The sequence below is a fragment of the Macaca fascicularis genome, chromosome 3 (assembly GCF_037993035.2).
Source record: "Macaca fascicularis isolate 582-1 chromosome 3, T2T-MFA8v1.1".
In the NCBI taxonomy this organism is placed as follows: Eukaryota; Metazoa; Chordata; class Mammalia; order Primates; family Cercopithecidae; genus Macaca; species Macaca fascicularis.
The window spans coordinates 50,770,681-50,797,659 of record NC_088377.1 but is presented as its reverse complement, the minus strand read 5'-3'; the positions used below and the strand labels follow the sequence as shown (position 1 = coordinate 50,797,659).

General features: G+C 46.2%; 1 protein-coding gene across 25 annotated transcripts in view; it reads right to left on the bottom strand.

Annotated features, from left to right (window-relative positions):
- The window catches only part of CUX1 (cut like homeobox 1), a 472,906-nt gene that overhangs the window by 152,641 nt on the left and 293,286 nt on the right, over nucleotides 1-26,979 (bottom strand). For all 25 annotated transcript variants that reach the window (XM_045387934.2, XM_045387935.2, XM_045387936.2 and 22 more), the window contains 2 exons: nucleotides 20,030-20,106; nucleotides 16,492-16,558 (listed from right to left, as the gene is read on the bottom strand). In XM_045387934.2, coding sequence (XP_045243869.2) covers nucleotides 16,492-16,558; nucleotides 20,030-20,106 — 144 coding nt within the window. The remainder of the gene's footprint in view (nucleotides 1-16,491; nucleotides 16,559-20,029; nucleotides 20,107-26,979) is intronic.

Here is a 26,979-nt window from a genome sequence, read left to right as displayed (position 1 = left end):
TTTTTTTTTTGTATTTTTAGTAGAGACGGGGTTTCACCGTGTTAGCCAGGATGGTCTCGATCTCCTGACCTCATGATCCGCCCGTCTCGGCCTCCCATAGTGTTGGGATTACAGGCGTAAGCCACTGCGCCAGGCTCAGAGCAATTTTTACATACAACTTTTTCTTAGTTTTGACGTCTGCAAAAATTCAGAAAGCTACTCTAAGAAAATGACAATCAACCATCTGCGTACAAAAAGAATTAGCCACTTAACACAACTGGTCCTTTTTCCATTGGAAAAATCCATCGGAAATTGGATTTCTAATTACATTTGGGCTTTCCATGGAAACCGCACAGCAGCTGGTCATCTATATATTCATTAAAATCCTACAAATTGGAGAGTTTTTTTTTTTTTTTTTTGAGACGTAGTCTCACTCTGTAGACCAGGCTGAAATGTAGTGGCACGATCTCGCTGCTTCAGCTTTCTCAGTAGCTGGGACTACAGGCATGCGCCACCACGCCTGGCTAATTTTCGTATTTTCAGTAGAGACGGGGTTTCAACATGTTGGCCAGGCCGGTCTCGAACTCCTGATCTCAGGCAATCTGCCCATCTCAGTCTCCCAAAGTGCTGGGATTACAGGTGTGAGCCACCACTCCCGGCCTGCAGAGATTTTTTTTTTTTTAAGGGTGGGAAGATCACAGAAATGCATCGAACCACACGTCGTCCAACTTAGAAGAAGTGAAAAGGTAAAAATATAGGCTATTCCATAAAATTTAAAGAATAAGCTGTGCTTTTGTGCTTCAGGCTATTTTGATAGCAAGGATTCTCAACACTACATAATTTTTTTTGTAAGATGGAGTCTTGCTCTGTTGCCCAGGCTGGAGTGCAGTGGTGTGATTTCAGCTCACTGCAACCTCTGCCTCCTGGGTTCAAGCGATTCTCCTGCCTCAGCCTCCCAAGTAGCTGGGATTACAAGCTCCTGTCACCATGCCCAGCTAATTTTTGTGCTTTTAGTAGAGATGGGGTTTTGCCATGTTGGCCAGGCTGGTCTCAAACTCCTGACCTCAGGTGATCCGCCCATCTCAGCTCCCAAAGTGATGAGGTTACAGGTGTGAGCCACCTCACCTGGCCAACATTACATAATTTTTATTTTATTTTTTCCCAACTCCCTTTAGGAAAATCAGAGGGCACCGGCGTGGTCATTTGGGGGTTAATTCTCACTGATGTTGAATGCCCTAGTCTTTGCTCTGTTCATTGGAGCATTAAATCTGAAGGCTCAGGAGAGCGATGCATTCGGGCTGTGCAGGAGTGATGCCATAAAGCTCGGCATTAAAAATTCATATTGCAGGCTTGCCTTAGAACTCAGGAGAGGTGGCGAGGAAATATGAGACACCCCACTGTCTTTCTGGCAATTGGAGACATTCCTCAACAAATAGCACCTCGGGAAGAGAATGAAAGGGCAAACAAGCCGTGAAGGAAATCAATGAGTTCAATTATCTCCCTGGCTCCTGCCTTCCTATAGGAAACTTTTCATTCTTTGAGGCGGGTTCCAAAAAGTTTTTTTAATGAAATCCCCAAACAAGAGCCCTGGGCATCCTTGCTGGGTGCCTGGCTGTTTGGCACCTCTTTTAATTTGTTTCACACCAGCCCAGGGTGCCCCAAATTCTCCAAGCCAGATGGAGCCAGATCTCCAACGTGGGCCACCACCTCGGTGTCACGGTCAGCTGGGAGGGGACCGAACAGCTTGTTCTCACTTTAAAACTTGGATCTTGCAAAAATGTGGCACATAGAAGACAGTTAGTTACTAGATTATTAACCTCTGGTGTTGATTTTTTCTTCGAGATGGAGTCTCACTCTGCTTCCCAGGCTGGAGTACAGTGGCACAATCTCGGCTCACTGTAGCCTCTGCCTCCTGGGTTCAAGCCATTCTCCTGCCTCAGTCTCCTGAGTAGCTGGGTTTACAGGCGCCCACCACCACGCCCGGATAATTTTTGTATTTTTAGTAGAGACGAGGTTTTACCATGTTGGCCAGGCTGGTCTCGAACTCTTGACCTCAAGTGATATGCCCATCTTGGCTTTCCAAAGTGTTGGGATTACAGGGGTGAGCCACTGTGCCTTGTCCCGGTGTTGATTTTTTAGAGACATGTCTATGAAGGCATTTGCAGTTGTGCAATGGTTTGAACTTGGAACTTCTGGCCACCATATTTAGTGGTACCTCAATGGTGACTAATGCAGATTTTAAAATTTAGGGTCCCTGAGGAAGATGATGGGAAACAAAGCCTTATACCTGGGTCCCCCAGCTGTGGCACGCTAATATGGATGAGCAGGTCTTGCAGTGCAGATAATGATTTTTATAAATTCTTCATGGAAAGCAACAGAATTCTTTGAGACGGAGTCTCGCTCTGTCGCCCAGGCTGGAGTGCAGTGGTGCGATCTCGGCTCACTGCAAGCTCCGCCTCCCGGGTTTACGCCATTCTCCTGCCTCAGCCTCCCGAGTAGCTGGGACTACAAGCACACGCCACCTCGCCCGGCTAGTTTTTTTTTTTGTATTTTTTTAGTAGAGACGGGGTTTCAGAATTCTTAAGGGTGGGAAGACACCTTGAGCAGGGGGAGGTAAGCAGACCTTTTTAAAATGTGCCAAGTGATGCCAGGTACCTTGCAGGCAGCAGCAGCAATGTCAGCCACCCTTTATAGAGGTCCTGTGCCAGGCACTAATGTGGCATTCTTTTCTTTCTTTTTGAAACCGAGTCTCTCTCTGTTGCCCAGGCTGGAGTGCAATGGCACAATCTCAGCTCACTGCAACCTCTACCTCTCCAGTTCAAGTGATTCTTCTGCCTCAGCTTCCTAGCTAGAATTACAAGCACCTGCCACCACGCCTGGCAAATTTTTGTATTTTTAGTAAAGACAGGGTTTCGTCATGTTGCCCAGCCTGGTCTTGAACTCCTGGCCTCAAATGATCCACCTGCCTTGATGTCCCAAAGTGCTGGGATTACAGATGAGGCAAGGCATTCTTTTGTTTCACTTATGAAAATACTGAGGTCTGAGTAAGGAAAACTCCTGCCCTGCTTGAGGTTACATAATTCATGGAGTTGGGAATTAAACCCAGGTCTTTATGATGTTACAACCGAGGTTCTTCCCACAGTGACTCATGCTGTGCCCCATGCCCTGGATGCAGCCCTGCCTGAAGGCCACTCCACAAACAGGCCCCGCTGGGAGACAGTATCAGAGATCCAGGCCTCTGGGAAGTAGAACTGGGCAAGAAAATGCAAGAGGCTGACAAAGGGGCCGGCTCCTCTGTCCTGCCTGGCGTTTGGTCCGATCCTTTCATTTTACTAGAGAGGTCGGTGCTGCGGCCGAGGGAGGGGCTTTGTGGGGCCACACCTGGGGACAGATGGGACCAGAGTAAGGGTCTCTGAGCCGTGCACATCATCCACTGTCCCTGACTTTTCATTAGAGACGTCTACAAATATCACAGAGCAGCAGCCTAGGAACACGGGCCCCGTGCCAGTGCTGCTGTGAATCTTTGGAGAATTCTGGGCTTCCAAACTCACTTGTCTGATGATGGCCTTGGGAGGCTACCTCAAGATTCCACAGCCGGCCTGTACTCCCAGCACTTCTGGAGGCTGAGGCGGGCCGATCACCTGAGGTCAGGAGTTCAAGACCAGCCTGGCCAACATGGCGAAACCCTGTCTACTAAAAATACAAAAATTTGCCGGGCGTGGTGGCACATACGTGTAGTCCCAGCTACTTGGGAGGCCGAGGCAGAAGAATCGCTTAAATCTGGGAGGTGGAGGTTGCAGTGAGCCGAGATCATGCCGCAGCACTACAGCCTGGGCGACAGAGCAAGACTCCATTTCAAAAGAAACAAAAAAATAAACAACAACAACAAAAAAACGAAAAAGATGCCACAGCCACTGGCAGAACATAAAGGCATAAAAAGAAGGGGGACAAAGCTCCCCAGATTAAAACCTGTAGGGCAACGAAAGCAGTGTAATAAATCAGGCTCCTGAACAGCAGGGAAACAAGTGGGTCTTAGGACTCACCTACGTGATGGAATGTTACGCAGTGTACACTGTGTTTCTGAAGCATATTTAATGATAAGCAAGAAATATTTACAACATGTCAGGTGTTAAAAAAAAAAAAAAAAACCCTAGAAATCAAAATCATGTTATCAGTCTATGCCACTGGTAAAAAACAGACGAGTTTGGGCGAAGTATCTCACGCCTATAATCCCACCCTGCACTTTGGGAGGCCAAGGTAGGAGGATTGTTTGAGCCCAGGAGTTCAAAACCAGCCTGGGCAACACGGCAAGACCCTGTCTCTACAAAAAACACAAAAATTGGCCTGGCGTGGGGTACACACCTGCAGTCCCAGCTACTCAGGAGGCTGAGGCAGGAGGATTGCTCGAGCCCAGGAGTTGGAGGCTGCAGGAAGCTATGATAGTGTCACTGCCCTGCAGCCTGGGTGACAGGGTGAGACCCTATCTCATAAAAAGAAAAAAGAAAGCACTATATAGATCAGGGGTCCCCAGTCCCTGGGCCACATCTGTGGCCTGTTAGGAACTGGGCCGCACAGCAGGAGATGCACCGCAGGAGGGAAGCTTCGTTTGTATTTACAGCTGCTCCCCATTGCTCTCATGACTGCTTGAGCTCTGCCTCCTGTCAGCTCAGCAGCAGCATTAGATTCTCATAGGAGGGCAAACCCTACTGTGAACTGCGCATGCGAGGGATCTAGGCTGCACACTCCTTATGAGAATCTAACGCCTGATGATCTGTCACTGTCTCCCGTCACCCGCAGATGGGACCGTCTAGTTGCAGGAAAACAAGCTCAGGCTCCCACTGATCCTACATGATGGTAGAATTATTTCATGATATAGTACAATGTCATAATAATAAAGTGCACAATAAATAGAACATGCTTGAATCATTCTGAACTGCGCCCCCCACCGCACTGGTCCGTGGAAAAATTGTCTTTCATGAAACTGGTCCCTGTTGCCAAAAAGGTTGGGGACAGCTGTGTTAGATGATTTTGCCTAACTGTAGGCTAATTAATGTGGGTGTTCTGAGGATGCTTAAAATAGGTGAGGCTAAGCTATGACGTTCAGGTTAGGTGTATTAAACGCATTTTAGACTTAAGGTATTTACAAGTTACGATGGGTTTAGGGGGACATAATGCCCAATATGTAATAATGTAAGGAACAATCTGAATGAAAAAAAAGACTATGGAAATAGGCCAAAATGTTAACAATGATTGTCTTTGCTGTGGGATTATGAGTGATAATCTGCTTCTTTTAAAAAAATCTTTGAGAATTTTCTAAATTTTGTATAGTAAACATATACAGCTTTGTACTTGAAAATAACGTCATGGGCCAGGCGCATTGGCTCACACCTGTAATCCTAGTACTTCGGGAGGCTGAGGCGGAAGGATCATTTGAGGCCAGGAGTTCAAGACCAGCCTGGCCAACATGATAAAACCCTGTCTCTACAAAACATACACACACACATACAAATAGCCGGAAGTGGTGGTGCACGCTTGTAGTCCCAGGTACTCGGGAGGCTGAGCTGGAGAATTGCTTGAACCTAAGAGGCAGAGGCTGCAGTGAGCCGAGATCACACCACTGCACTCCAGCCTGAGCAACAGTATGAGACTCTGTCTCAAAAATAAAAATAAAACAAAAACTCTAAAAAGGAAAATAATGTCATGTAAAAGGAAACAGCCTATAATTCCAGCTACTTGGGTGGCTGAGGTGGGAAAATTGCTTGAACCCATGAGGCAGAGGTTGTATAGTGAGCTAAGATTGAATCACCACACTCCAGCCTGGGTGATACAGTGAGACTTTGTCTCAAAAAAAAAAAAAATAATAATAAATAAATAAATAAAATAAAAACAGTAGGACTGGTTGAGACTGCATGATAAAATTCTTTTTAAAAATTAAGTATATTCATAAACATGTTTATATACATGGACACATGTATAGTGCCTGTGTTTTTTTTTTTTTTTTGGTTTTTGTTTTTGAGACAGAGTTTCACTCCTATCAAGCAGGCCGGAGTGGAGTGGTGCGATCTCAGGAGTATCCCACGGGAAGGACGGTTCTCCTTTCTGCCAGCCTTCCCACCTTTCTTCACAAGGACCCTGGGTGGGACCGCGCAGCGTGAGGTGAGTCACTTTCTCCTCTGCCACTTCTGAAGCAAATAAGACGTGCCATGTCACTGAGATTTGCGTAGCCCAGGCCCTCCCAGCGGCAGTCAGGGACTCCCCGTGGTGAGTCAGAACCTCACAGCTTTAAGGAATTTTACTGGGGGCAGAAGGTGGCAGGAATGTTCCAGGCTGGGCCTCCGTCCTAACTCTTCACTGTTGAAGCACTTGAAGGCCGGGTGGTGCCTGCTTTCTGCTTAGGAGCCAACAGCATCCTGACTTTACCTTTCCAGAGCGCAAATGTCCTCACTGGGCAGACTGCAGGCTGAACACTACAGAGGTGGTAACCCTGACCCAGTCATCATCACAGGGAAGGCTCAAGAGTTCCTGCACAGCCACGATGTGCGAAGCCTGTGTGTACAGACCATGGGATAAAGGCCCTCTTTTGAGGTAGTTTTCAGTCTATACTTAAAAAATGAGGCCGGAGGCGGTGGCTCACGCCTGTAATCCCAGCACTTTAAAAGGCCAAGGCGGGCGGATCACCTGAGGTCAGGAGATCGAGACCAGCCTGGCCAACATGGCGAAACCCCGTCTCTACTAAAAATACAAAAATTAGCTGGGCATGGTGGTGTGTGCCTGTATTCCCAGATACTTGGGAGGCTGAGACATAAGAATCGCTTGAACTCAGGAGGTGGAGGTTGCAGTGAGCTGAGATCATGCCACTGCCCTGCAGCCTGGGCAACAGAGGGAAACTCTGTCTCAAAGAAAAAAAAAATTTCTATTAACCACATTTATTTTACAATATATCGGCTTTAACTATCGTCACTATGCTGTCTAATATATCTCTCAAACTTATTCCTCCTGTCCACCTATAAATATGTATCATTTAACCAACCTCTCCTCACCCCCTGGTAACCACCATTCTTCTTAACTTTTATGTGATCAACATTTAGAGTCAACATGAGTGAGATCTTGCGGTATTCGTCTTTCTGTGCCTGGTTCATTTCACTTAACGTAACATCCCCCAGATGAATCCATGTTGTTGTTGCAAATGGCAGGATTTCCTTTTGTAAGTCTCCATCGTATTATGCTGTGGATCTACACCACATTTTCTTCATCCACTCATCTGAAGCTGGGCGCACAGGTCACTTCCCCATCTAGGCTGCTGTGTGAATAGTGCTGTGATCAACGTGTGAGTGCAGGCATGCCTGCAACACAGCCATTTCCTTTCTTTGGATAAATACCCAGCAGTGACACTGCTGGAATGCAGCCTGCATTTGGCACTGCTATGCAGGCTGCAGGAACGCCCGTTACCATGCCTGACCCTCACAATTCTGGGATGCAGGAAGGGGTGTGTCATGACACCCCCGTTTCACAGATCACCATATGTGCTACGATCTATACATTGTATTCACTCAACAGTCCGTTACCTATTTCCTTCACATATACACTGTGAAATCCCTAGGCTTGCCTTAACAGTGAATCAGAAAAACTTTAAGGATCTCTTAAATAGGTAAAGTCTGTATGAATGCACGCCAAACCCAGGTGACAGTCTGTGAATAATGATTTTCTCTACCCTCTTAAAGGATGCTGGATGAATATGGTTGCTTTATTGGCCAGGCGCGGTGGCTCATGCCTGTAATCCCAGCACTTCGGGAGGCTGAGATGGGTGGATCACTTGAGCTGAGGAGTTCAAGACCAGCCTAGGTAACATGGTGAATAACCCCATCTCTACTAAAAATACAAAAATTAGCCAGGTGTAGTGATACACGCCTGTGATACCAGCGACTTGGGTGGCTAAGGTGGGAAAATCGTTTGAACCCTGGAGGTGGAGGTTGTAGGGAACCAAGATCATATCATTGCACTCCAGCCTGGGTGACAGAGTGAGATCCTGTCTCAAAAGAAAGAAAGAAAATAAAAGCAGTAGGACTGGTTGAGAGACTGTATGATAAAAAATTAAAAAAAACTGATTGCATGTTTATATTCATAAACATGTTTATATACATGGACACATGCACAGTTCCTCTGTTTTTTTATTTTTTTTTTATTTTTGAGATAGAGCCTCACTCTGTTGCCCAGGCTGGAGTGCAGTGGCACGACCTCGGCTCACTGCAACCTCTGCCTCCCGAGTTCAAGTGATTCTCCTACCTCAGCCTCCCAAGTAGCTGGGATTACAGGCACGCGCCACCACGCCCAGCTAATTTTTGTATTTTTAGTAGAGATGAGATGTCACCATGTTGGCTAGTCTGGTCTTGAACTTCTGACCTCAGGTGATCCACCGGCCTCGGCCTCCCAGAGTTCTGGGATTACAGGTGTGAGCCACCGTGCCCGGCTGCCTCTCTATTTATGTGTACGTGTTTTTGGGTACAGAGTGTGTGAGCCTGTGTGTGTGCATGTGATGTCTGTAAGCCGCCTCCCACCCTGTCTTTATCGTTCCAGCAACTGACACCACACCTACCATGGTAAAGCAGGGCTTCCCTAAACACCAATGAAGGAGAGGAGTCAAGTTTGGCAATTCTCATTGATGCTTTGCAACAGACATGTCTATTACATGTCAATTACATTTCCTAGCCAGGTCTGGGGTCCACAGAACAGGCAAAGAATCTTTGATGCTCAGAGGAATTTCTACCTGGACTTGGAACTATGAAGCCACCCCCTGTTTCTGCCCAGGCCCCAGCCTGGGGAGACACCAGGTCATGGTTGTACTATTCAGAGGGGGCCAAGACAGCTGGTGTTGGTACAAAAGACAAGGAAATTCCTTCAGGGCTCACCCAGGCATCAATTTTCAGGTGTGGGGCAAAATACTTGTACAGAGATGAAAAAAATCCCAAGAATTCTACAAAATCCACAAGCCCTATTGGAGATAAGACACAGGAAGAAGGAAAAAAACAAAACAAAACAAAAAAAACTGGCCATCGGTTTTTCCCTGCAAGTCTGATTTAGAGCTCTCTAAGGTTTAAGGGACAGGAGGTTCTTTATTCAAGTCCATACTCTCAAAACCATAAAAGTGGCTGCTTCTCTATTTTTAGGGAAATTAATCCAACCAGGATAATTACAGCAACTAGTACTGGAAACTGATGACTCATCAAAAAGCCAGGAAATAGAACATTTTACATTCTTAAAGGTACAGCAGACAGACTCTATTTTCAGGATGCTTAAGTGGTCCCTTTCAAATTCAATCAGGGGATGCAATATTTGTCTAAATATGATGGTCAAGACAGTTGGGTGATTCTCAGGTTTAGTCAACTGGGCTCTACCTGGCCCCAGTTCCGTGAGTCTTTCATGAGGAATTATTGTTCAGAAAGGGAAAAATCAATCTGCTAGGGTCAATACAACGAGGGCTTGTGAGACTGGGAAAGGCTGAACCCCCCGGGAATGCCTGCCTTCACCTGGCTAGCCCTCACCTTCACTGCTTGATTACGAAACTGGCACCAGAAAGGGGCTTTGAAGACTGCTGTGGTCTCAAGCAAAAAGCACTGGAATTTGAGCCTAAAGGACCAGGTCCGGGGCCTGACTCTGCGTGTTCCTGGGACTGCCTCCTCATCCATGCAATGAGCACAGTAAAAGCTGCCTTGATGACTGCAGGAAAGGGCAGACGAGATAACACTCAGGAAACCACTGTGAAATAGTCCAGCACAGCACGTAAACAAAGTATCCATCCCAGCTGCTCACGCCTGTCATCCCAGCAATTCAGGAGGCCAAGGCCGGCGGATCACTTGAGTCTGGGAGTTCGAGACCAGCCTGGCCAACATGGCAAAACCTCATCTCTACTAAAAATACAAAAATTAGCTGGGTGTGGTGGCAGATATCTACAATCCCAGTTACTTGGGAGGCTGAGGCAGGAGAATCGCTTGAACCCGGGAGGCGGAGGATGCAGTGAGCCAATATCGTGCCACTGCACTCCAGCCTGGGCAATAGAGCAAGACTCAGTTTCAAAAAAAAAAAAAAAACACCAAAAAACAAAAATTAGCCAGGCATAGTGACACGAGCCTGTAATCCCAGCTACTCCAGCAGCTGAGGCAGAAGAATCCCTTGAACCCGGGAGGTAGAGGTTGCAGTGAGCCATGATCGCACCACTGCACTCCAGCCTGAATAACCGAGAGAGATCCTGACTCAAATAAATAAATAAATAAATAAATAAATAAATAAATAAATAAAAAGAAAGTATCCATCCTATCCACATTCAGCATGCAGAGAGTTGTCTTGAATTGCTGGTATCCTCCTCCCCTCCTTTAAAAAATTATTATTATTATTTTTATAGACGGGCTCTCATTCTGTCACTCAGGCTGGAGTATAGTGATGCAGTCATAGCTCACTACAGGCTGGAACTTCCAGGCTCACGCGAACTTTCCAACTCAGCCTCCCAAGTAAATGGAACTAAAGGTACAACACCACGCCCAGCTAATTTTTTGTATATTTTGGTAGAGATGGGGTCTCACTATGTTGCCCAGGCTGGTCTCAAACTCTTGGGCTCAAGTGATCCTCCCACCTCGGTCTCCCAGAGTGCTGGGATGATAGGCGTGAGCCACTGGGCCCCGCCTCCTCCCCTTTCCAAATTCCGTCCTATGTCCTCTTTTGGGACCTGGATTTCTCTATCCCTCCAAAGAAGCATAGAGGCTTCCCCACACTGAGTTAGCCACAGGAAAGTTTTCTGCTATTTCAGAGCACGTTGTGTTTTGTGATGAAGCACTGGTTATACACACGTTATAAAGAAAATACTCTAAAATTAACCCAAGTGAAGTTCCTCGTAAATGTCTCTTTTGTAACCATACTGTGGAAGTATGTGTATACACAATGTCATTCTTTGAAAAAAGCATATACGCTAGGAATACAACATGAGTAACCTTAAGAAATATGAATTTTACTGGCAGGAAAGGTTTGGGAGGTGCAAATTCTCCTAAGACTAACGTGAGCTATAAAAAATGTAGTATTTCAGTGCAATTCAATATTTTCTTTCATCAAGGCTCAGTGCCTCGGCCCACGAGTGGGGAGGAATGCAAGAAGCTGACTGTGTGTATTGCAGCTGGAAGTCCTTTTCTAACCCAGATTCGGGGGGACAGGGCATAGGATCGTGGACTTCAGCAAAAATGGGAATTCCTGCACTTTTGCCCGGAACACTAGCCGCTTGGCTGGGAGGGCGACATTCCTGCTGGAGGGTGCAGTAGCAACCCAAACTCAATAACAAGTAAGTGAACAGCTGCAGGAGATGGATGCAGGAACTTGGGGCAGTGAGGGATGCCCAGGCCTCTCTCTGGGCCGGCTGCTGCTGCATGATTCCAGGGATCTGCCACCTCCATGGCCATCCATCCCAGGAAATTGTTTAGATGTTAAAATCCACACCACGTTCCTTTGCTGGACTCGCCAAGGTTAAGGCTATTAGGGTGGTAAATCTCCATTTGCTAAGAGAAGTGGGAAGATCCGTACACAGGGTGACCATCTGAGAAGGAGCTATGTTTTTAACTAAAGAAAAAAGAATGCCAGGCATAGTGGCTCATGCCTGTAATTCCAGCACTTTGGGAGGCTGAGGTGGGAGGATCACCTGAGGCCAGGAGTTTGAGACCACCCTGGGCAACACAGTGAGACCCCGACTCTAAAAAAAATTTCCAAAAAGAAAAAAAGGGCAGAAATAATTCATTTATTTAACCCAGAAATGGTTATAATCGGAAACCTTGCAATCTTCTTACACAACAACTGTTTTGGCAAAGCCCCCATGTTCCAACAAATATTAAACTGTGCTTGCCATTTGTCTAAGGAATCTTGCATTAATAAACATGAAGAAGAACACTTTTACCTCCCACTCTCAACGACAGGACAAAACAAAGACCAGCTGTATTCATCAATGGGCCCTTGTTCTGCACATAAAGGCTAATTACATTTTGCTTCAAGCCTACACATGGAAAACTTTACTGCCGTTGTCTCCACCACAGTCAGCCCGTGCTGTCCCAGCTGACACATGGCGATGACTGCTCACGATAAACCAGGGTCTCGGAGCAGCCTCGGTGCCATAGACCTGCGGGCTTCTCCCCAAAACCGGGGAGAGGGATGGGTACCCTGTGACATCTCCCCATGACAGACAGGCAATGTGCACCCAGTCCGTCGTGGTGAAGGTCAATTTCCTCCAAGGCCATTAATTTCAGAAACGCATACCATGCCCTGCTGTGAGCTTGCTGGGAATAGCTTCTATCTGTCGACAGCTTAGCCTCAGACTCTCACCATGCCAGGTGCTGTACACACACATCCCATTCCTCTTCAATACCACTCAGCGGGCCGGGTGCGGTGGCTCACGCCTGTAATCCCAGCACTTTGGGAGGCTGAGGTGGGTGGATCATGAGGTCAGGAGATCAAGATCATCCTGGTTAACATGGTGAAACCCCGTCTCTACTAAAAAGACAAAAATTAGCCAGATGTGGTGGTGCACGCCTGTAATCCCAGCTACTCGGGAGGCTGAGGCAGGAGAATCGCTTGAACCTGGGAGGCGGAGGTTGCAGTGAGCAGAGATTGTGCCACTGCACTCCAGCCTGGACAACAGAGTGAGATTCCATCTCAAAACAGAACAAAATAAAAACAACAACAAACAACACCCAGTGACTTGACTCCTGGTATGCCTGCTGTACAGGTCAGAAAGGGAGGTGGACAGCTCATAGCTCATTCAGGGTCACACAGAGTGCTGGTAGTGGACCCTAGTGAATTACTCCCAAGTCAGTCTTTCTCCAAAACCCATCTTCCTTCATGCCTCTCCAATTCCCGTCAACAAATATTTAAGAATTCCTCCTTTTTTTTTTTTTTTTTTTTTTGAGACAGGGTCTTGCTCTGTCACCCAGGTTGGAGTACAGTAGTATAATCTAGGCTCACTGCAGCCTCGACCTCCTGGGCTCAAGTGATCCTCCCACTTCAGCCCCATAAGTAGCTGGGACTACGGTTACGAGCTACCACGCTGGGATAATTTTTGTATTTTTTGTAGAGACAGGGTTTCGCCATGTTGCCCAGGCTGGTCTCGAACTCCTGGGCTCAAGTGAGACACCCGCCTCAGCCTCCCAAAGTGCTGGGATTACAGGCGTGAGCCACCGCGCCCGGCCCTAAGAATCCCTCCTTCTGAAGAGGGAAAAGAAATCGTTTTTGAAATGCTGTAAGACCATATGTGAAAAGATTTACCCCCAAGGGGCTTATATTCATAAGCATGAATGAAAACGTGTCTGGTCTAATAAAATATGCGTAGGTTGGACTTGAAGCAGATGGAACAGTGACAAATCTGTCCTGGAAAATAAAAGGGGAGGGAAAGGCAGCAGAGGAAGTCTCCGATTGAGCCCATGGCCTCCAAAGTTAAAAGAAAGTAGCCAAGATCCAATAATCTCAGGCCATTCTCTGCATTTTTGGGGGATGACTTACTCCGGGAACTATTAGTGTACGTCGTTGGTCCTGGGCTGCCTTTGTCAGTGTCCAGACCGTTTCTAATGTGGGAAATGCCCTGCCAGGCTGCGCCCATCCTGCCCCACAGGCAAATCATTCAGAACCTCTGGTGGGTCCTCCCCAAGACAGGCTTCGCCAGGCTTGCATCTTCACAAACCTCTGCAAACCCTGAATTGACTCATCTTCCAATCCCGAATCTCATACCACCCTCTTTAGGAAGCCTTCCTTGACAATTCTTTCCCTGCACTCCCCTAGTGCCAGGGATGTTTTATGCCCTTCCCCAGCTCCCCTGGCTGGTGGGAGGAGAGAGGGGATCAGGTGAGGGGTCCCTGGCACTGCCCTGGGTCCCTCTCCCCTCTCCAAGGCCACGGCTCCCCTCGAGGGGGCCCTCACCTTCAGGCTCCAGCTTCCTTTCCCTCCTCTGGCTCATTCAAACCCAGGTGTGGAAATCCTACTGGTACTATGAGCCTAGGAACTGCACCTCTGCAAATAGGCCCAATGTTGACTTTTTTTTTTTTTTTTTGTGATGGAGTCTTGCTCCATCGCCCAGGCTGGGGTGCAGTGGTGCTATCTCAGCTCATTGCAATCTCTGCCTCCCAAGTTCAAGCGATTCTCCTGCCTCAGTCACCTCAGTAGCTTGGGTTCCAGGCGTGCACCACCATGCTCAGCTAATTTTGGTATTTTTAGTAGAGACGGGGTTTCACCATGTTGGCCAGGCTGGTCTCGAACACCTGACCTCAGGTGATCCACCTGCCTCGGCCTCCCAAAGTGCTGGGATTACAGGCGTGAGCCACTGCACCCAACCAAACTCTCTTCTGACTATCCCAATGGGAGTGCCCTGCCTGCCACCTGCAGGCTCCCTATCTGACCTGCTGATGGCCAGTGCCCGTCCTCTTGATTGCAGCACTGGGCATGTTGGATTGCAATGGCCATGGAGCCATAAAAGGCTCAGAATTTGCACGGGGCAAGGCACAGAGGAAGCCTCTGTGAACATCTGTTGAATCAATGAATGAATCTATTATCTCTGAGCCGTGCCTATCATCTAACCGAGTGAGTCTCTTTCCCTTCGTGCACACCACACCCCTCAGCCTGGCTCACCACTGGGGAGACAAGAATGTTTCTTACTTCAGAGGGCTGGTGGGGCGCACCCCAAGGGAGCCACTGCCCTCTCAGCTGTAGTCCTGAGACAGGGCTAATTTTTTTTTTTTTTTTTTTTTTTTTTTTTGAGACAGAGTCTGGCTCTGTCGCCCGGGCTGGAGTGCAGTGGCCGGATCTCAGCTCACTGCAAGCTCCGCCCCCCGGGTTTACGCCATTCTCCTGCCTCAGCCTCCTGAGTAGCTGGGACTACAGGCGCCCGCCGCCTCGCCCGGCTAGTTTTTTTTGTATTTTTTAGTAGAGACGGGGTTTCACCGTGTTCGCCAGGATGTTCTCGATCTCCTGACCTAGTGATCCGCCCGTCTCGGCCTCCCAAAGTGCTGGGATTACAGGCTTGAGCCACCGCGCCCGGCCAACAGGGCTAATTTTTACGTGAAGAGGATTAAGCCCCTGACATGTTTTTTAAAACAAAAAAATATTTTTTTAATTAAAAATTTTTTTTAGGGACAGGGTCTTGCTCTGTTGCCCAGGCTGGAGTGCAGTGGCAAGATCATAGCTCACTGCAGCCTCAACTCCTGGGTTCACATGATCCTCCCACCTCAGGCTCCCAAGTAGCTGGGACTACAGGTACATACCACCATGCCCACGCCTGATGAAATACAGTAATTTTTAAAAATCAGATTTACTGAGAAAAACAACTTACTTAGTACAAGTAAGTTGCTTAATCAGGTCCAAGCAGAAGTAATTGAGAGAAGAAAGTAGCTGATCTAGTGGTGATGTTTTAGTCTTTGTCAGTTTCATACTCATGATCAGAATCCGTTCTGACCACCAGGCCGAGGGGCTGGGCTCTTGAGGTCTCAGGCTACTAAACGACCCAGAGCAAAGGGCCAAGAACCCCATACAGCATCCCGAAAGCAACAGACCCAGCAGCACCCTCAAAGCCCAAGGTCACGTGAGATGGCGCAGAGGGATACTAAGTACCAGCACCCATATAGAGCTGGAGCCTGGCGGGACAGCGGCGCCATTCAGAAGCACCCATCTTCTTGCTGATGCCCACGGAGGCACTGTGTGAGCAGAGTAGGGGGACCTTAGTTACTGGAATAGGGAAACCCAAGAGACATGGCAGTAAGCACGCATGTGTATTTCCGCGGAAGACGGGAAGAGCCTTCCAGAACAGGAAAACGGGGTTCAAACTCTAGCCTCGCATTGCCCCCCTGGAATTTGGTAGAGGCGGCCATGGCTAGGAGCAATTTCTGTCATTTCTTCATCTTTTCATGATTTATGTCGATTGTTATTTCTTCCTTGCTGGTGTTCTGCACGAAAGATGTGCTGGTAAAAAGTACACTTGTAGTGGACACCTCTAATTTCCTTTGGACAAGAGCTGGGTGGGAACTTGGCCTTTTGTGACTCTGCCTTCCCGAATCTGTGTCTATCCGTATATCCACACATAGCGTTGCAAGGTATGACATGAACCCGTATGCCTGCATGGGAATGGGCTTATTCTGGGGCAGGCCTTCCTAAAGGGCCCTGGAAGAAATGAAGAACTATGGCCCAAGGAAGAAGAGATGTGATTTACCCAGACCCAACTCCACACAAAAAATGTCCCATGTGTCACATCTTGTATAAACTAACTCCCAAATGTTCATGGCAGAAGGCATAGCAGTGACCAGGCTTTACAGTAAATGAAAGAAGTTTGTGGGAAGGGTTACCCAATGAGTGCTAGAATGTGCATTGAACCGACGCAAGTAACTCATGGGAAAGACACTGTGTCCCTGCAGCAGCACAGAGGTCAAGAACCTTCTCGATCCTGCCCTACACAAGCAAAATCAGGTGAAAAACGCGTGCCGATAAGGGAGGCCAAGCGGACAGACTTACTTTGCAGTAGTTTCTTCATCGTATTTGGTTTTCAGGTCAAATAATTCTGTTCGAGTTTTTTCCAGGGCTGAAAGGCAAAGCATATAAAACCAAGACGTAAGATATTAACTATTTAAATGAAATTTTAAAAGAATGCATATACAAGTAATCTATTCCCATTTCAAAAGAGGCAAAGATTTCTGTGAAGAGTCAGGTACGTGGAAAAATAAAGATTAGAAAAACACAAAAGAGGTCAAGATGATGAAAATATAAAAAATGGAATAGGAAATCCCCTTTCATTTCTGCCTCATCGAATCCCAACCACCTACAAAGACAGAACCAATGTTAATAGTTTCCTCCCTCCCTCCCTTCTTCTCTCCCTTCCTTTCTTCTTTCCCATTCTCCCTTCCTTCTTTCTTTCTTTCCCTTCCATTTTTAAGAGACAAGTTTTCTCACTGTCACTCAAGCTGGAGTACAATGGCACAATCACAGCTTACTGCAACCTTGAACTCCTGGACTCAAGCTGTCCTCTTGCCTCACCCTCCCAAGTAACTGGGACTACAGGTGCAAGCCACTATGCTTGGCTAATATTTTAAAACACTGTTGTAGAGACAGGCTTTTGCTATGTTGCCCAGGCTGGTCTGGAACTCCTGGCCTGAAGTGATCCTCCCACCTTGGCCTCCCAAAGTGCTGGGATTACAGGTGTGAGCCGTTGTACCTGGATGATTTCATCTTTTAAGGTGTATTTTATTATTCCTGGCTGGGTGAGGTGGCTCACATTTTGGGAGGCTGAGACGGGCGGATCACCTGAGGTCAGGAGTTTGATACCAGCCTGGGCAACATGGTGAAACTCTGTCTGTACTAAAAATACAAAACTTAGCCAAGCATGGTGGCGCGTAGCCTGTAATCCTGGCTACTCAGGAGGATAAGGCAGGAGAATTAATTGCTTGAACCCTGGAGACGGAGGTTGCAGTGAGCCGAGATCACGTCACTGCACTCTAGGCCTGGGTGACACAGCGAGACTCATTTCAAAAAAGTGTAACAAAATAAAAGAAAGTGTATTTTACATTTAAAAAAATTTCCATACATAATTGCATGTATATATGTGTGTGTATGTATCTTTTTTTATTTTCTACCCCCATAAATGGGACGGTATGAATATTTCTTGAGACTAGTCTTTTTCCCTGGGCAGTATGGTATGGAAGTCCTTCCACCTGTGGATGCGGGCAGTGGCAATAACCTTCAGTTCTCTCATCAGGATACCTGGAAGTGAAGCTGCTGGCTGAACAGCTTGGGCACTGGAGTTTTACATAAATGCCACCCAGCTGGCCTCCCAAGAGGCTTCTTGCCCATCCATTCCTTAAGTGCCACTTCACCCTCACCAACACTGGGTGTTTCAGTAATTTTTGACAGTCTTTGTCAGGCCAGAGTTGCTATAGTTTTTTTCAAAGGCCAGGTGTGGTAGCTCACACCTGTAATTCCAGCATTTTGGGATGCTGAGGTGGGAGGATCGCTGGAGGCCAGAACTTCAAGACCAGCCTGGGCAGCACAGTGAGAATCCATGTCCATAAAATAAACAATGAAAAAAAAAAATTAGCCATGTGTGGTGGTGCGTGCCTGCAGTCTCAGCTACTTGGGAGGCTGAGGCAGGAGGATCACTTCAGCCCAGGATTTTGAGACTGCATTGAACTATGATTATATCACTGCTCTCCAACCTGAGCGACAGGGTGAGACCATGTCTCTAAAATGAAATAAAAAATTAGGCCGGGTGCGGTGGCTCACACCTGTAATCCTAGCACTTTGGGAGGCCAAGGCAGGTGGATCACCTGAGGTCAAGAGTTCGAGACCAGCCTGGCCAACATGGCAAAACCCCGTAAAAATACAAAAATTAGCCGGGCGTGGTGGCGTGTGCCTGTAATCACAACTACCCTGTAATCACAATTACTCAGGAGGCTGAGGCAGGAGAATCACTTGAACTCGGGGGGCAGAACTTGCAGTGAGACGAGATCGCGCCACTGCACTCCAGCCTGGGTGACAAAGCGGGACTCCATCTCAAAAATAAATAAATAAATAATTAAAAAATTCTGACAGTCTGACAGGCAAAACAGTCTTTCACTAATTGAATCTGCATCTCCCTGACTGTAAAAAAACTTTGCATTTTTTCATATGTGTAGCTTCCATTTGCATTTCTTCTGTGAACTGACTGTTCCTATCCTTTGCTTATTGTTCAATTGCACTGTTTCTCTCATTTAACGGATTGACTGGCAGCCTTTACATTTTTTAATTATCCATTTGTCAAACTGGTTGTGATTATTTTCTCCCACTCTTGTCATTTGTGTTTTAAGTTGAATCATGACTTCTGATGTCTGTCCACATTTCTGCTCAGTTCTGGGTCATCAAAAAAAAAAAAAAATTTAAAAGTACATTTAAATGAAATACATGGTGATGCTTCTCTTTCAGAAATAAAAAAGAAAGGCTGGGCGTGGTGGCTCACTAGAGCTCAGGAGATCGAGATTGGACTGGCCAACATGGTAAAACCTCATCTCTACTAAAAATACAAAAATTAGGCGGGTGTGGTGGCGGGCACCTGTTAATTCCAGCTACTGGGGACGCTGAGGTGGGAGGATTGCTTGAGCCCATGGAGGTAAAGGTTGCAGTGACCGGAGATCACGACACTGCGCGCCAGCCTGGGTGGTAGAGCAAGACCCTGTTTCAAAAGAACAAAAACAAAAACAAAAACAAAACAAAAACAGAAATAAAAACGAGAGAGAGGGCTGGGCACGGTGGCTCATGCCTGCAATCCCAGCACTTTGGGAGGCTGAGGTGGGCGGATCACGAGGTCAGGAGATCGAGACCATCCTGGCTAACATGGTGAAACTCCGTCTCCACTAAAAACACAAAAAATTAGCTGGGCGTGGTGGCGGACGCCTATAGTCCCAGCTACTGCTGAGGCAGGAAATGGCGTGAACCTGGGAGGCGGAGCTTGCAGTGAGCCAAGATCGCCACTGCATTCCAGCCTGGGTGACAGAGCAAGACTCTGTCTCAAAAAAAAAAAAAAAAAAAAAAAAAAAAAAAAAAAAAAGAGAGAGAGACAGAGAGAGAGAAAGAAGTTTAAAGATACTGTAAAAACTTGAGCATAACCTTTTTTGGTGGCTTTTAAATTTTAAAGGTCTGAAATTACTGTTCTCCTTAACTTCACTTAGGGTAGAAGTGAGGTTTTTTTTTTTTTCTATTATTGTTCCAAATGAAATGTCAGTCCTTGACAGTTTGGTGATTTAGACGTGTTTGTTGGAAAAAGAGCAGGAAGCAAGGATGGCGTGTGGAAGGGATGAAAATGGAATTGAGATCCTCCCACCTCTACATTAACAACTCAAAGTCAGTGAGGAATGAGGCGCAGCAGCTGGCGGGCGTGCTGCGGAATCTTCAGCGTGGGCTCACGGCAGCTCCCACGGCCCCCAAGAGCAACAGGTATCTGCGGGGACCGGGGCGGTCAGGGAGCCGACCCAACTCTCCCCCGGTCCTCCCCACATCCACAGTACTAGGAAGGAGAGTATCAAACCTGTTTGTAGGCTCTGAACCTTATGCTCAGCTTCCTCCAGCTTTGAGGTGGTGGACATCTGTGTCTCCTGCAGCTTTCTGCAAAGAAGAGGATGAAGCCAAATTGGTCATCTCCTTTACCAACTGAAATGCACGTGTGCCTTTGGGCTGAGCTCAGCTCCCTCCCTGCGCTCAGCTGGCGGCAGGCGCGCCACGGGGTATCGCCCGCGACGACACGTGGGCCGTGGGCCCTGCTCCTGCAGCTTCCACACCCCAACTTTGTAACTGCGTGTCACATCATGGGAAGTGTGCAACCCGTCGGGCTTGACGGGTGGTAACTGGCGTAGAAGGTTATCCTAAATGTAATTTGTTCTTGCAATGCCAGATTTTAAAAAGAAAAAAAAAAAAATCATCATCACGCACTCATTGTTTTCTGAAGTTAGCCCAAGAAGAATGATCCATTTACATTCTGCTGACACAATGAAGGAGTTTGTTGGAATAAAGGATGCACTAAATAGATGTGGCAGCTGTTTCGTCTCTGTTATAATGGAATGCAAACGCAACTGCAATACCTAATGGGGACATTGTGAATGCTTGCAACGGCATTCCACAGATTCACATTTCCCAGGATCTCTAAGTGACTTCCCTGGTCAATAAATAGCATTCCTTCCTCTTAATCTGCAAAAAAAAAAAAAAAAAAAAAAAAAAAAAAAAAAAAACCTCCAAAAATAAGTTTATTATTTTTATGTCATATGAATATAACATATGCTCTCATAATAATAAACTGGGAATACAGAAAAGTAGAAATGACACAGTTTACAAAGTCGCCCCAATTCCCATCACCTCTAGAAAAGCACTGCTAATATTTTCATGTATTTCAATTATGGACACTCAGGGATGTAATCAAATATGACAAGAGCATGGAAAATGGAAGATTCTTACTATTCCTTGGCTCATTTCCGCTCCTCAGATAGAGTTCGTTTGTATCTTTCTAAAATGTTTCTGCATGTACAGAAATACGACATCATATGTAACAGGCTAAAATGTAATATGAACAAATATGTAACATACTATAGCATAATATGAACTAATATGTAGCATATGATATGTAACAGGCGATAGTGTAATATAAGCAAACACATAACACACTATAGCATAATAGAAATTAACGTGTAACAACAGTGTACTATGAACCAACATGTAACAAGCTATACTGTAATATGAACTAATACGTAACATGCTATAGTGTAACATAAACTAATACGTAACACATTATAGGGTAATATGAACTAATACGTAACATACTAGAGCGTAATATGAACTAATGTGTAACACACTAAAGCGTAATGTGAACTAACACGTAACAAACTAGTGTAATACAAACTAATATGTAACATGCTATAGTGTAATATGAACTAATACATAATGTACTATAGTGAAATGTGAACTAATGTAATATATTATAGTGTAACATGAACTAATATGTAACATGCTATAGCATAATGTGAATTAATATGTAACATACTATAGGGCAATATAAATTAATATGCCACATAGCATAGCAAAATATGAATGAATGTAATATACTAAAGCATAGTATGATTTAATATGTAGCATACTATAGAGTAATAATGAAGCAATGTAATATACTGGCTAGTGAAACAGAAGGTTTTTTTGTTTTTGTTTTTGTTTTTTTGAGACAGAGTTTCGCTCTGTTGCCCAGGCTGGAGTGCAGTGGCAGGATCTCGGCTCACTGCAAGCTCCGCCTCCTGGGTTCACGCCATTCTCCTGCCTCCGCCTCCCGAGTAGCTGGGACTACAGGCGCCCACCACTAAGCCCGGCTAATTTTTTTTTAATTTTTTCGTAGAGATGGGGTTTCACTGTGTTAGCCAGGATGGTCTCGATCTCCTGACCTCGTGATCTGCCCGCCTCGGCCTCCCAAAGTGCTGGGATTACAGGCATGAGCCACCGCACCTGGCCAGAAGTATTTAATATCCTACAGTGTAATATAATCTCCCTGCCCTGTTCTTTTAATACAAAGGTGATCACGACACACAACACATTCTGGGGTCCCTTATTCACTTCTCTCCGCATTTTAAAAATGTTCTATTTCCAGCAAACATAGTTCTTCCTCATTCTTATTAAATAATTAACTTAATCAAGCCTCTATGGACACTCAGATTGTTTCTAGGTTTCTTTCTACTGAACATTCCCTCAGTGATCATTGTGGAGATATTGTTGCATAATTCTGAGAGTGAATCTGTTGGATGAAATGCTAACAGAGGAATCACAATGGCCAAAGGGTATCTGCAATTTTTTTTTGGAGACAGGGTCTTGTTCTGTCACCCAGGCTGGAGTGCAGTGGCGTGATCTCGGCTCACTGCAACGTCTGCTCCTGAGTTCAAGCAATTCTCACCTCAGCCTCCCAAGAAGCTGGGATTACAGGTGTGCACCACGCCTGGCTGTTTTTCATATTTTTAGTAGAGATGGGGTTTCACCATGTTGGCCAGGTTGGTCTCGAACTCCTGGCCTCAAGTGATCCGCCTGCCTTAGCCTCCCAAAGTGCTGAAATTGCAGGCATGAGACACCTTGCCTGGCCACTTTTCTTGTTTTGATAGATACTGAAAAACTTCCCAACAAAAAACTTTCACCAATTTAAACTCCCACCAACAATATGTAAGTGTGTTTTCGTATACTCTGCCAACGCAAGATAAAATCAAATTTAAATTTTTACTGCTGAGTAAAGCTATGTTATTTCTCTTTGTATGAAATGCCTACTTATCTCCTTTGCCTATTTTTGTAGAGTGGATTTTGTTCTTATTAATTTTGAAGACCTCTTTGTATATAATGAAGATTAGCCTTTTTGTCTTACATGGTACAAATATTTCTTCTCCGTGTGTTATGTTTTTAAAATATTATTTGTTTTTAAGAATCTGTTTTAAGTTTTAGATAGTCACATTAATAAAAACAAATATGCACCCCAGTTTTCTTCCAGTATGTTTGTGAGAATAAAAAATTATAATATTTAAATCCTAGATCCATCAACAATTTTTTGGTATAAAGAATGAAGTCTGTAATCCCAGCACTTTGGGAAGCTAAGACGGGCAGGTCACTTGTGGTCAGGAGTTCAAGACCAGCCTGGCCAACATGGTGAAATCCTGTCTCTACTAAAAATACAAAAATTAGCTGGGCGTGATGTTGGGCACCTGTAACCCCAACCATTTGGGAGGCTGAGGCAGGAGAATTGCTTGAACCCAGGAGGTGGAGGTTGCAGTGAGCTGAGATCATGTTACTGCACTGTAGCCTAAGTGACAGAGTGAGACTTTGTCTCGAAACACACACACACACACACACACACAATGAAGGAAGTAAATTCTAGCTTCAGCCCTTCCCTCTAAGAATCAGTTATTGTGTATTTTAATATAGCTAATCCCTTTACCTAATTTGAAAAGCCAAGAGCTGGGCACAGTGACTTACGTCTGTAATCCTAGCACTTTGGGAGGTTAAGGTGGCGGATAACCTGAGGTCAGGAGTTCGAAACCAGCCTGAGCAACATGGTGAAACCCTGTCTCTACTAAAAAATTAGCCAGGCTTGGTGGCACACGCCTATAATCCCAGCTACTCAAGAGGCTGAAGCAAGAGAATCACTTCAGCCTGGAGCGGAGGGTTGCAGTGAGCCGAGATTGCGTGACTGCACTCCAGCTTGGGTGACAGAGCGAGACTCTGTCTCAAAAAAAAGAAAAGTCAACTTAATATTTAATTCCCATATATGATTATTTCCATATTGTGGTAATGCATGAGTTTGCTATAGGAAGACGTACAATCATACTGTACTATATATAATTTTGTATGATGTATGTTTTGACTTCATATTATACTGGATACACTTCTCACGTTACTATGAATTCTCCATAACTATTATTAATATTTTAATGGTGCTATAACATCCCAGTTAGGGATGGTCCTTCTTTTTACTAATCCATTTGTCCACGGCAGGGCCCTGAAATTGCTTGCATTTTCCCCCTTGATCACTCACTGGTGAGGAGTGCTTTCCTAAGAGGCATTTACTTAGGACCAAGTCCGTATCAATGGGGTCAAAGGTCTGCCCGTCTGTCTGAGCATTGACTCTGTGATGCGCACCCCTTTCTTGGAGTCTGCGCCCTGCCGCGCTCCCCCAGGGAAGATGGATGCGGCCTCCACCTGCAGAGTTGGGCGTGGCCCCAAGGGACTGAACTTGGTCCTGCAGCCAGGGCTCCAGGTGGCCATGACCGAGCAGATGGGGAGGCCAGGGCTGCAGAGGTGGCCAGGCGCCAGTCTGGAGTTGCAAAGTCCCACCTCTGGCCCTGATTAGCTGCAAAAGCTGTAGGAGGTACCTCACCCACGACCTGTTTCTCCCTCTATGAAATGAGATGGTCTACATTGCAGATCCATCCTGGGCAATTAGTGAGAGAATGTACTGAGAGCCTCCGGCCAAGTTCTGATGCAGGGAGGGCCCTGGGTGGGCGGGAGCTGGCAGTTCTCTTTTGTTTCATTTCTTTTTTTTTTGAGACAGAGTTTCGCTCTGGTTGCCCAGGCTGGAATGCGATGGCGCGATCTCGGCTCACTGCAAATGTCCACCTCCTGGGTTCAAGCAATTCTCCGGCCTCAGCCTCCCGAGTAGCTGGGATTACAGGCATGCGCCACCACGCCCGGCTTATTTTGTATTTTTTTTTTTTAGCAGAGACAGGGTTTCACCGTGTTGGTCAGGCTGGTCTTGAACTCCTGACTTCAAGTGATCCACCCACCTCACCTTCCCAATGTGCTGAGATTACAGGTGTGAGCCACTGTGCCCAGCCTCTTTTCTTTTCTTTCTTTCTTTTTTTTTTTTTTGAGACAAGATCTCGCTCTGTTACCCATGTTGGATTGCAGTGGCCTGATCATGGTTCACTGGAGCCTGGAACTCCTGACCTCAAGTAATCCTCCTGCCTCAGCTTCCTGAGTAGCTGGGACTATAGGCACAAGCTGACCTGCATGGCTCATTCATTCATTCATTCATTCATGCCATGGAGATGGCATATCTCTATGTTGCTCAGGCTGGTCTCGAACTGCTAAGTTCAAGGGATCCTCCTGCCTCAGCCTCCTAAAGCACTGGGATTACAGATGTGAGCCACTGCGCCCGGCCAGTTTTCTTTCTGAATGAAGTCAGCTTAATGACATTCCCTAGAGGCCTTCATGATGCTGCAGGGCAGGCGAGCCCCAAAGGAAGGCTTGGCTGGCAAGGGCTCTGGGCTTTAGCCAGGAAGGAATTCAAGGGCGAGCCGGTGGAACGGCAGAAGAAGGCAGTTTTACGAAGGCGGCAGCGTTATAGCTCCGTGACTAGTCTCGCGGGATAGGACTGCCCCACAGGCCATGTGCTGACGGTAGTAGCTGAGGACAGTTTCGCACTCATATTTGTACCTACTTTTAATTACCAGTAGATTAAGAGGCAGTTTATACAGAAATTTCTAGGGAAGGGGTAGTAACTTTTGGGCTGGAAGATCATTGCCATGGAAAGGGGTGGTAACTCCTGGGTGTTGCCATGGCAATGGTAAACTGACATAGCACACTGGTGGGCATGTCTTATAGAAACCTGCTTCTCTCCAGGCCCTGTTTCAGCTAGTCTTCAATTTGGTCCAGTGTCTGAGCCTCACCTCCTAACTCAATGATGTTGCTACAGAGTCTGCCTTAGAAAAGTTCACCAAGGGCCAGGCACGGTGGCTCACGCCTGTAATCCTAGCACTTTGGGAGGCCGAGGTGGGCAGATCACGAGGTCAAGAGATCGAGACTATCCTGGCCAACATGGTGAAACCCCACCTCTACTAAAAATACAAAAATTAGCTGGGCGTGGTGGTGTGCACACCTGTAGTCCCAGCTTCTCAGGAGGCTGAGGCAGGAGAATCACTTGAACCTGGGAGGCAGAGGTTGCACCGAGCCAAGATTGTGACACTGCACTCAAGCCTGAGTGACAGAGTGAGACTCCATCTCGAAAAAAAAAACAAAACAAAAAAACCCAGGAAAAGTAAAAAGAAAAGCTCACCAAGTATCAGCATAGGAAGTCAACTGAAAATAAAACAAGATCCCATGCCAGCCACAGTCCCACTTGGCCCCTCACCTGTAATCACAAATTTCATGCTTCCTGTTGATGGATATATACATTTCTTCACACTAAAGTTAAAATTCAGTATCTTTTTTTCCCCCCTTTTTTGCTTTTCTTGATGGGAGCGGGTATAAAACTTAATATCTTAATTTAACCCGTGAGTTTAAAAAAACCCAATCTAGGCCAGGCATGGTGGCTCACACCTGTAATCACCTGAGGTCAGGAGTTCAAGACCAGCCTGGCCAACATGGTGAAACCCTGTGTGTACTAAAAATACAAAAGTTAGCCGGGCCTGGTGGTGGGTGCCTGTAATCCCAGCTACTCGGGAGGCTGAGGCAGAGGAATTGGTTGAACCCGGGAGGCGGAGGCTGCAGTGAGCCAAGATCGTGCCATTGCACTCCAGCCTGGGCAATGAGTGAAACTCTCTTAAAAAAAAAAAAAAAAAATCCGATCGATATGGTTGGGATCAGTAAGTTCAATAGTCCTTGTTGTTGTTACAAGGAATCTAACTTTCATTAACTCATCATGCTAGGGGAAAAGCAACTCATTATTTGTGGGAAACGTTTTTGGTAATTGGTATTTAGAAATGTAAAACTCACATCAGTTACACAGGGCATTAACATATTTTACTGATCGTAGCTCCCTGATATGTAAGGTAATGAGAGGCAATACCAAAAAACCCACCGAGATTGTGTGTGTGTACGTGTGTAATATTAAATATCACATCAGAGAGTGTGTGTGTGTGTATGTGCATGTAATATTAAATATCAATTTGATTGAGGAGGCAGAAAGAGTTTAGCACTAGGCCAGGGCTTGTCCCCAGAGGCCACACACTGGGAATGGGCTTTCCTCTCTGG